The sequence below is a fragment of the Pongo abelii genome, chromosome 15 (assembly GCF_028885655.2).
Source record: "Pongo abelii isolate AG06213 chromosome 15, NHGRI_mPonAbe1-v2.0_pri, whole genome shotgun sequence".
In the NCBI taxonomy this organism is placed as follows: Eukaryota; Metazoa; Chordata; class Mammalia; order Primates; family Hominidae; genus Pongo; species Pongo abelii.
The window spans coordinates 81,873,508-81,885,082 of NC_072000.2; the positions used below are offsets into that span (position 1 = coordinate 81,873,508).

The 11,575-nt window shown below is 44.7% G+C and overlaps 1 protein-coding gene across 1 annotated transcript in view; it reads right to left on the reverse strand.

The window, feature by feature from the left end:
• Positions 1–4,352, reverse strand: part of SPTLC2 (serine palmitoyltransferase long chain base subunit 2) — a 111,734-nt gene extending 107,382 nt beyond the window's left edge. Inside the window, exon 1 of the mRNA XM_024231694.3 lies at positions 3,964–4,352. Within this exon, the coding sequence (XP_024087462.3) occupies positions 3,964–4,101 (138 nt within the window). The 5' untranslated portion in view covers positions 4,102–4,352. The remainder of the gene's footprint in view (positions 1–3,963) is intronic.
• Positions 4,353–11,575: the final 7,223 nt, after the last annotated feature.

The following is an 11,575-nucleotide window of genomic DNA, read 5'->3' on the forward strand; positions in this document are numbered from 1 at the left end:
AAATCTTGTCCTCCAAGTTGTAATTACATTATTTCTGAAAAGCCTTGAGGTATCTGAGGTATCTTATCAGGACCTGCTAAATCTAAATAGATATATGACTATTCTAACTATTTCTACTGTTCTGGCCTCATAACTATCTTCTCCTTTTCCTTAACTATCACATTAAATCCCCAGTTACTGTTTCCCCCTCAGTGGAAACAAAAGCTAGTAGCTACTTAGTAAACCAGCTTTCATTAGTTATTTATTTGCCTCCTCCTAAGAAGCAAGACTAACACTTTGTTCTTTCTACTTTGCTTGTCTTATTATTTAACATAAGAATACAACTTTTGCCCCAATTCCTCGAGACAGAATTTTTTATTCTGACAGCCAGAGAGCTCTCATCCTCCTAATATCTCATTAAAACTACACCCAAAGGGAAAAAAGTTAGGGTCAAAACTGTCTCAAAGGTAGATAACTTTTTTTCTTTCACACTTATTAACTAATTGAGGAAAGTAAAAGGAAAACCTAAATCTCAAAACTTCTATAAAGAAATGGAAGCTCTTTTAAAAAGAGCTGTTAACATGGAGTTTTAAAAACAAACACACGAACAAACTACTATATTTCAGGTGCAACCAAAAGACGGCATTTATTTAATCAAACGTTAAATCCACAGGAAGAAATCTGGTAATTAAGATCACGGAATAATCCAATTTGCTATAGAGAAAAACTTGCTGCAAATCCCCTGGAGATCTTTAAAAACAGTATAGAATTTTCTATCAAGACTGATTTTAATAAAGTCCTATAAAGAGATAAAGGACTGAATTAAATAAACTGCCAAAGGTTCTTTCCAATGGTAATGTAAAAGTTTCCCTTGGGCAAATTGCCACACCTTACCTCACATAAAGGCTTGTGCTCCTCCCACTCATCTGAATAGCAGCGAGGAAAAATTACTGCTCTATTGTTCAACTGTAACTATTGTGAAAACTGTGTGTCTACTGTCATCACTAAACAGCAATGTCTGATTGTTTCATAACTCCTTAACACAGCATCTAGCTAATCAAATTCTAAACCCAAATCCAAGAGTTGTTCTATATACATTCATTCATCCTTTCAAGCACAGAAACATACTCTTGAGAGTGTAAAGTGATCCTAGACGTTTCTGACTTCTCTCCTGTTCATTAAAAGACATAGTGGGAGATGTGAGGAAAAGAATTTACATCTCAACCATGTTGTACTCTAAATTCATATTTTAGTAAAAGCATGACACACAGCTGTATGCGTATTTTTGATGGCACAGTTGGCAACATTTCCCCCAGAAAGAGGGGAAAGATAGGTAGAGGCTGGAGCACAAGCACATCGCTTTAATTAAAATGAAAACAACTTTTAAAAAATGTTAAGTTATTGTATTGCTCTCATGTAGTTACCAAGATCTCTCTTTTGTATAAGAAACAAAAAAATTCACAGACAATATTCCTCCATCTGAGCGTGTAGAAAGCTCCAGATCTGAAATCTGTTTTAAAAATACTGGTGAGAAGTAGTTTTCTAGAAGGGATACTGCAGCCCTCACAGCATTCCAACAGACCGTTCTTCCAAATGCCACCAATGTGCCTGGAGTGAAACTTTTACAAAACATGTCCCCAAAAGTCAACCAAATGTTATTCATACAGATTTTAAAATGTCATGTTAGTACCTTGATATTTCTTCACCTTATTAGTTGGCAAGCTCTGAAGAAATATCATTCTACAAATGCAAAATTGTTAGAGATTATGGGAGAAAGGTCCTTGATTTCCTACTAAATCTGAACATAACTCATAGAGATTGAAAGAAGCATTTGAACAGAAAGCACCGCTGAAGTGTGAACACCTTTCTCTTGACTTCCTTTTTCATTTTAAAAAATCATACTGGCAGGGTGCGGTGGCTCACGCCTGTAATCCCAGCACTCTGGGAGGCCGAGGCAGGCGGATCACGAGGTCAGGAGATCAAGACCATCCTGGCTAACATGGTGAAACCCCGTCTCTACTAAAAATACAAAAAATTAGCCGGGTGCGGTGGCGGGCGCCTGTAGTCCCAGCTACTCCGGAGGCTGAGGCAGGAGAATGGCGTGAACCCGGGAGGCAGAGCTTGCAGTGAGCCGAGATCGCGCCACTGCACTCCAGCCTGGGCGACAGAGCAGACTCCGTCTCAAAAAAAAACAAAAACAAAAAAACAAAAAAAAATCATACCTCGGCCTGGTGCGCCTGTAATCCCAGCACTTTCGGAGGCCAAGGCAGGTCGATCACCTGAGGTCAGTTGTTCCAGACCAACCTGGCCAACATGGTGAAACCCCATCTCTAATAAAAATACAAAAATTAGCCGGGCGTGGTGACGGACGCCTGTAATCCCAGCTACTCGGGAGGCTGGGGCAGGAGAATCGCTTGAACCCAGGGGGTGGAGGCTGCAGTGAGCCGAGATCGCGCCATTGCACTCCAGCCTGGGTGACAACAGCGAAACTCTGTCTCAAAAAAAAAAAATCGTACCTCAATGAAATTCACCTGCAATGTATTTTCTAACTCCTACCCGTTAAATTTCCCTATTACATTCTATACCACAACAATTTTGTCTTATAAGTCGTTTACATTGCTAGGAAAACGACAAACTATTCCACTGCTTATAATGAGCTGACTGTTATCACTTCCTCCCTCACACAATTATTTCTTTAAAAGTGAAAACAAATATTTTGATCTGTGTATTACTTCGCTTTGACACCTTACAACTTCAGGGGAGGTCAAGTCTGTTTTACTTATTTTTTACTTATTTTTCCCCTCAACTCTCAGTCTCAGTATCTCAACATGACCTGGAAAAATGCTTTATTTTCTGCTTCGCACCAAACAGTAACAGATCTATCCATCATAACTACTCATCTGGGAAAGAGCCTGCCAGATATTTATGTTAAAGCCAAATTAAGATCACCATCGTATCAAACTGCAACAGTCACACTCCTGCTAAAGGGAAACAGAGTACTTTCTAAGTGTTCCTTAATATCTGTACAAGACTTAAACGTATTAAAGTCAACTGGAAATTATCGCAACACTCTCTTCCAGGAACACCGATCTTGCATCGTTTTAACCAGCTCATCTTTAAAAACACATTTCAACAGAATATCTGTCAGTCCAGAGCACTGTAAGGTTGATAATAAGCATTGTCTTGAATTTAGAACTTTTCAAAATATTTTAGAACTGCCTGAATTTGGTTGATGATTCAGCATGGTTAATTAGTATAGAGTCATCGCAAGTCACCACCAGGCTAAACAATCCCCTTGTGTGATAGCACTCGTGTTCAGGAAAGGGTCGAAGGGGCCACCTAATCCAACCTGGAGCCTGGGGTAGAGTCTCACCAAGGGCAGAGTTAAGAGAATGATGCTTTCGAGGGACCAGCTTGGATTCCCTGCCAGATCTACGGACCAATGTCCTGGTTGAGGAGCGAACGTGGTAGCCAGAATGTGGTTGGGAGAGGCTGGATGTGTTTCCATCTGACACCACCGCCTAACTTTCTTTGCTTCTTAAGGACCCCATGGGTGGTTTTCTTTGGACGGCTGCAGGACTTTAAAAGGAAGCAACAACCTCGGGGGTTTGAGAAGGGACCCTCGGAAGCCCTTGGGCAGCTCCCACTGGGGTCCGAGGGGCCCCTCATCGCTTCCCCTGGGGACAGCACACACTTCTGGCAGGATGGGGCAGAGAAAAGTACCCGGGGCTCTGAGCAGAACCCAGAGCTCCGGGAGTAAGTGAGGAAGACCTCCAGGCGCGGAGAGGTGGGGAGCCCCCGAGCCGTCCTTGAGCCTCCAGGCTCGTGGAGATCGGGCCAGCCGCCGGACACTGCCGCCCACACCTGCGAGCAGCGCCCGCCCGGCGGATTGCCCAGCGGATGGCCCGGAGACCTCGCCCCGCCCAGCCGCCCCTCCGCCAGTCCACACCGCCACCCCGGCCCCGCCGCGCGGGCCCCTAGTACCTGGCCGGCGGCGGCTGCGGCTGCGGCTGCGGCTGCGGCGCTGCTCCTCACGTACCCGTTCCGTACTTCCCCGTTCGCCACGCAGCCATTCGGCCGCCCAGTGCGGCGGCAGCAGCAGCCTCCGGGCTCCGGCCGCATCTTCCTGGCAGCACCAGGCGCAAGGCAGGTTCTGTGGGCGGTGGCAGCGGCGGCAGCTGCTCCAAGTCCCGCTCCTCACCCCACCCACCTCCCCGAAACCGGAAATGGCTGCAGCGCCGCCGCCAATTCCCGGGCGGGCCTTCACAGAGGGCGGGGCCCTCTCCGCAGAGGACTGGGCTCGCCCAAGGCCACGCAGCGAAGGGAAAAAGCGGCGGACACCGGCCGAGAGGGATGTGGACCTGAGGACCACTGACCAATCTGGAAGAGAAGGAGGCGGACCCCATGCTGCTGCCTGGCCAATCACGGACGAGAGCAAAGCGCCTCGCCGGCGGAGAGGGGGCTTCTCTAGAGGGACTCCAGGGCCTGGCACCTGATTGGAGGCCGCATCCAGGTCCGGGGTAGGGCTTGCCTGTTTAATGGTCCAGACCGAGGAGGAGGCGGAGCCCAGGGAAAAGTAGCCAATTAGAGTGTGAGGAAATAAAAGGGGCTGAGCCGAAGTCTCTGCAGCGGGTTCCCAGGTTCTCCAGGACAGGTGGCGCCCGCTCTGCCCTTGCCTCGTGGGAAGTTCTGGGGTTTATGTCCTAGCCCAAGACAGGCAGCTCCCTTGTTTAATTAGCTGATTCCTCTGTGAGTGTTTATAGAATAGATTTTTTGACAATCTCTCATCATTCTTCAATATGCGCCACACATTCACTATTTCTGAATTATTATAAGTAATAATTCAGATGCCTTTTCACGTGCCCTTCACATTTGCCCTTGGCAGGGTTTTCTATACAGTCTCCTTTAAATTAAGTCTTTCCTTCAAAGTTAGAAAACCTGGTCTAATTCCAACTCTGCCAATAACTGGAGGCTAAAACTTGAGCACTGTATTTAACCACTTTAGAAGCCAAATTCTTTAAAATGGAGTTAATACTTCCTGCTTCATAGACTGATGGCAAGAATTATGTCATTAACCCATTATGCACCTCTTCTAATACTAGGCTCATAGTAGGCGTATAATAAATATTATTTTCTCACCCTTTTAGTTCCATCTTCCCATGGGGTTAGAAAGCAAGGAAATTGATCTACATTACAATTAGAGACTTTCTGTTATCCATAAAGAATTTAGTATCATAATTAAGAGTATGGACTCTGGAGTCGGTCTGGGTTTTAAATCCTAGCTGCGCCACTTCTAGCTGAGTGACCTCTATGTGTCTTCATCTGTTCAGTGGGGACAATAATAGTTGTCGTGAAGATTGAATAAGTTTACGTATGTAATGTATTTTGTACAGGACCTAGCAATTAGTAAGCATTCATTAAGTGTTGGTTACTAGTAATTGCTAAATGCACCTATGAGAATCCTTGCATTCTTTCCCCACCCTGCAGGAGCTCTAGAAAGGAGGTCCACAAGGTATCGGTTTTGCATGACTTAGGAGCTGAATAATCTAACAGAAGGTGGGATCATTCATCCCACGCATCCTATTTGAGTTGACAAACACTATTGATCCCAAAGTGAATATACATCTGTATGTATAAGGCTAAAAAGGAAGCATGTGGCTGTGCTTCATGGAGCTTACATTTCAGTGAGAGACAAGATATACACATAGAAAGAAAACAATAGTTAAAGACCAACCTAAGGCTGGAGAGATGAGGCAACAGGAGTTCTGATGAGGGAAGCTGAACGGCAGTGATGAGTCTAACCAGGTAGAAAGTTTTCAGGGCAGGAATCTGGATGGAAGCAGGGCTAAGGGATTTAACTAAAGCTTAGGGAGTGAGCTGAATGAATCTGGAGAAGGCTTGCAAGGAAGATGTGCAATGAGATAGATCTTGGAAGATGAGCGGGACTTGGAGAGCTGGAACTGAGAAGGATGGGGAGGGTGTTCGGAGGAAACCTTCAGAAACTCGGGTGCCGAGTCTGGAAAGATCAAAGCCTGAACTGCAGGCTAAGAGGAGTAAAGGAGTCTGGCTAGATTTGAGGAATCCTGTTAGCCAATCCCTCCTCAGGGGTCTGGCCCCTTGTCTTGTTCTGCCACTTACTCACCATGTATAGTCTTGGACAAGTCATGCAAACTCAGCCCTGGTTTCTTCACTCATCTTACAAAGTGTGTACCTGTACTACTTACCTTACAGGCTTCTGTGAGCATCGGTGATATACAGATGATCTGATTACTTCACATGCCATTGCTAAATCACAAAAATGATGCTGCAGTAGGCAGTAGGAAACACCCCAGGCTCTGTGTAAACAGGAAAACAACTCCTTCCAGAAGCATAAGCCGCTTAATCATCATTTTACAGTGTTCATATGCAAAGTTCTATGCTAGGCACCAGGAAGACAACCCTTCTCTTCCTTCAAGATTACTCAAACCACTTCAACTGTGAAGCCTGTTTTGAACCCCAACCTCCCCACAAAATTAGTTGCTTTCTCCTCTGTGAACTTTATACACACCTGTGTAAGCATGTATCACACTGCTTTGAGATTCTTTGAGAGGGAGGTTACACAATGCTTAGAAGCAAGAGCTCTGCAGTCAGATATACCATAATTGAAGACCAGTTTCAGCACTTAGAATCCTTATGACTTAGGCAAAGCTGCCTAACCTCTCTATGACTCAGTTCCTTCATCTGTAAAATGGGATATACCTCATAGAGTTGGAGAATTAACCAAAGCATTTAGTGCCAAGGCCTGTTACATAATATTAAATGAGTGTTGGTAATTATTCATTGGATAAATGAATTACTTATTAAGTGAATGAATGATTGATTGAATACATTTATACTTACAACTAGGCAACAAGCTTGGTGAGTTCAGGGGATTGTCTAATTTATCTTTGGGTTCCCAGTACCTACCACGTGTCTGTCACATAGCAAATGCTCAATAAATGTTTGATGAATGCATAATGGATAAATGAATTAAAATTTGGCCTTGGCTGGACATGGTGGCTCACACTTGTAATCTCAGCACTTTGGAAGGCCGAGGCAGATGGATCACTTGAGGCCAGGAGTTCGAGACCAGCCTGACCAACATGGTGAAACCCCGTCTCTACAAAAAATACAAAAATTAGCCGGGCGTGGTGGCACATGCCTGTAATCTCAGCTACTTGGGAGGCTGAGGCACAAGACTTGCTTGAACTTGGGAGGCAGAGGTTACAGTGAGCCGAGATTGTGCCACTGCACTTTAGCCTGGGTGATAGAGAGAGACTCTGTCTCACAAAAAAAAAAAAAAAAAAAAAAAAAATCTGGCCTTGTCTCCAAGGAACCTTCTATCACATGGAGACCGTGTTAATTGAGGTTCTTTGGTTGCAGATAACATAAGCCAATTTTTAAAAACTTATTCAAGAAAGGTAAATTTATTGGAACTCTCCTGAAGACAGGGAAGTGTTGGCACTCAGGAAAATCCTAAACCTCAGCAGCAGAAAATTATAGACCTTCCTTCCTCCTAACCAAACCACTTCTGGTGCTTAGCTCTCAACAACCTACAACTTTCATATTCATGAGGTCAAACTTCTACACTCTCAGGAAAAAGAAATCTGACTGGCCTAGCTTAGGGTGAAGATGGGTAAATCTGACCAATCACAATGGCCAGAGTACAAGGCCAAACTGCTGGAGGGGAGGAATCAGTTACAGACAAGGAAGAATCATAGCAGAGAAGGGAGAAACAACCCTAACAGTGTTCACTACAAGGAGATAGAACCCGGGAGTGAAAAGGACAAATAGCAATAGCTTAGAATGGATGTTAAAGAAGGAGGCTGGCCGGGTGCAGTGGCTCACACCTATAATCCCAGCACTTTGGGAGGCCGAGGGGGTCGGATCACCTGAGGTCAGGAGTTCGAGACCAGACTGGCCAACATGATGAAACCCCCATCTCTACTAAAAATACAAAAATATTATCCAGCGTGGTGGCGGGTAGGAGGCTGAGGCAAGAGAATCGCTTGAACCCGCGAGGTGGAGGTTGCAGTGAGCCAAGATCGTGCTATTGCACTCCAGCCTGGGCAATAAGAGCAAAACTCTGTCTCAAAAACAAAAACAAAAACAAAAAAACCCAAACAAGTAGCCAAGCCTCAGGCAATCACAGAAGCCATATTTCAACCACTCAACAGGCAGCCAGCTGTTCAGTGTTCAAATAAGGCAAATGCCAAGCTATAACCATTCCAACTGTTTCTGTGTCTCACTTCTGTTTTCTGTATGTTGCTTTCCTTTTTCTATTCATAAATCCTGTCTGACCATGTGACAGTGCTGGAATCTCTCTGAACCTTCTGATTCTGGATGGGGGCTGCCCAATTTGAGGATCATTATTTGCTCAGTTAAATTCTGTTAAATTTAATTTCTTTCTTTTATTCTTTTCTTTTCTTTTTTTTTTTAGGATGGAGTTTCGCTCCTGTTGCCCAGGCTGGAGTGCAATGGCACGATCTCGGCTGACTGCAACCTCTGCCTCCTGGGTTCAAGCGATTCTCCTGCCTCAGCCTCCCAAGTAGCTGGGATTACAGGCGCCCGCCACCACACCTGGCTAATTTTTGTATTTTTAGTAGAGGCAGGGTTTCACCACATTGGCCAGGCTGGTCTTGAACTCCTGATTTCAGGCGATCCACCCACCTAGGCCTCCTGAAGTGCTAGGATTACAGGCGTGAGCCACTGTACCCGATCTAAATTTAATTTCTTTGAATTTTTTCTCTTAGCAACACCCCTGCCAAAATAAATGACTTCCAACTACCCCTTCCATTCTTGTGTCGCTTGGTCAAGAGTCAAATACTGGAGAGAATATCTGCTTGTTTGAGTTTAGGTCGCACTGGTCCTTACAAGTGCAAACAGAAGAAAAAAGTGTCCTTCATCTTTCATGGTGGGAGGTGCTTACCAAGACACACCCTCCTAAGAAGAGTACGTTAAATGAGAAGAGATGATTTCCCAAAAGGAAATGGGGGACTTAATAGAAAAAGGGAATGGACACTGGGCAGGCAAAAATGGCCAATGTCCTTTGTATCAGTTAAGGCTGCAGATGAATCACAAGATACAGCTGTGTATTGTGGTATGCACCTGAAATCTTAGCTCTTCAGGAGGCTGAGGCAGGAGGAACACATGAGCCCAGGAGTTCAAGACCAGCCTGGGCAGCATAGCAAGACCCCATCTCAAGAAAAAAGAAAAAAAAGAAGAACCACAAGATGGAATGGAAAGGGCCCTTCAGCAGTAATCTGCTTTTGCACAAAAACCAGAGATAGACAATGCAGAGGTATTATTTGAACCTGACTCTGAGAGCATCATTTGGTCTTCCGTCTTCCCTTTTCTTTTTGTTTCTTTCTTTTTTTTTTTTTTTTTTTTTTTTTGAGGTGGAACCTCACTCTGTTGCCCAGGCTGGAGTGTAGTGGCGCAATCTCAGCTCACTGCAATCTCTGCCTTCTGGGTTTGAGCGATTCTTGTATCTCCCAAGTAGTTGGAATTACAGGCGCATGCTACCATGCCCAGCTAATTTTTGTATTTTTAGTACAGATGGGATTTTGCCATCCTGGCCAGGCTGGTCTTGAACTCCTGACCTCAAGTGATCCACCCACCTTGGCTTCCCAAAGTGTTGGGATTACAAACATGAGCCACTGCGCCTGGCCTGGTCTTCCCTTTTCAAACTTTTCTTGCTTCATTCATTCATTTATCTCTTAGGCCAATCGCACAACAAGTATTTTTTGCTGGCCATCATGTTGGGTACCGCAAATACAATGACAAATAGAAAGAAACATGGTCTTTGCACTTGTGGAGCTTTCAGTCTTGATTTACAAGAAATGCGTCTGCTCTTTCCCCTTTCATTATTCCTAATCTAATAGAGTGAGTGAAATAGACTAATTCTCTCCCTGGGTTTCTGACCCTACTTTTGTGGAAAATCTTGGATGCTGTTTTTGGACTATTTTCAGTGGCAATATTTGCATCCACAAAACTGGGCAGGTCCTGGGACAAGAGTTTAGAATTGCATTATGATCATGAGGCCTGAGCTATTTAAATGAATGTTTGCATGCAAACATGAAGCTTTAAGAGGAATGATGGTTTCTGATTATACACCTCCAGGGTGCCAGCTAAGCACTTAGTAGAGATTTTAATCTGTACCCAACAAAGCATTTGCAATGGGAGTTCTGCAATAATACAGATGAGTGCTCCAGGAATGGGCAGCCAGAGTCTATGTCTCAATGGCAGGTCTCTGCCCTTGAGTTACCTCTGCTCCAGAAGCACCTGAGAGCTTCCTCCACCACACCCCACACTGCCACCCTGGACTTCCTCTGGGCACTCACCTGGCTGAATGTTGCAATCATTTCAGGTTCTGCTCCAGGAAGCAAGTGGACTTTTACTTCTGGCTTCAAGAGGGAGGAGAGGAGACGGTGATGCAGATTATGATAATGGTGGTGGTGTTAGCCAAGACTCTGAGTTGCAAGTTTTGAAACTGAGTTTAAATTGAATTAAACATAAAGATGATTTATTGACTCACATAACCGAAAACTAAGGGTAGATCTGATTGGATCTAGGTACTCAAGCGATATCATCAGAAATCTATCTCCCCCCCAGAAAAAAAAAAGAAATCTGTCTCCATCTCCAGCTTGGGGTCCCTCTGAATTAGCTTTATTCCCAGAAAGGCTGCCACCAGTGTGATGGCAAAGATGGCTTGTGGTGGGCAAGCTTCCATTCAATCAGCTTTAACACTTCAGCTGAAAGACACTGCCTGTTTTCTGTAGTCTTCTCGAGATTCCTAAGTAGACTACTCTTGGCCCAGCTTCGGTCACATGCATCAGGTGACTGTTGAATTGATTGGCCAGTCCTGAATCTTGTGCCCACCTACTCCACCAATTATGAGCTACAGGCTCAGAGAAGGGAAGACCAGTGGTTTTCCTCTGGGAGAAGATGGGTGCTGTTGCCAGAGAAAAGGGTGCTGAGTAGGCATAAGCCACAGATGTCCGTTGCACTGATCATGTTAAATATGATGACGACAGTAAGAAGCAGGAAGTGGGAATGCCTTGGAGAGTCTCAACATTTTCAGATGATATTACAAGAAAGACTGCATTTAGACTCTCCCTCCTCCACAAATCCGACCTACAAAAGTTATGTCAAATTAATCCCTCCCTATGGTAACGGTCTGTTCTGTGTGTTTGTTTAACTGATTTAAGTGATTGATATCTTCATCTTCATCAAATCATTATCCTAAAGCCATTAATAAACATTCTTTGTATATGTAGCTGTATAAGAAAAATAGAAATACAGGCAGAGCATTAACTCTCTAAGAGAGCAATAAAGGGCGGGGCACAGTGGCTCACGCCTGTAATCCCAGCACTTTGGGAGACCAAGGCAGGTGGATCACCTGAGGACAGGAGTTCAAGACCAGCCTGGGCAACATGGTGAAACCTCATCTCTACTAAAAAAAAAAAAAATTAGCCAGGCATGGTGGCGCACACCTGTAATCCCAGCTACTAAGGAGGCTGAGGCAGGAGAATCACTTGAAGCGGGGAGGCAGAGGTTGCAGTGAGCTGTGATGGTG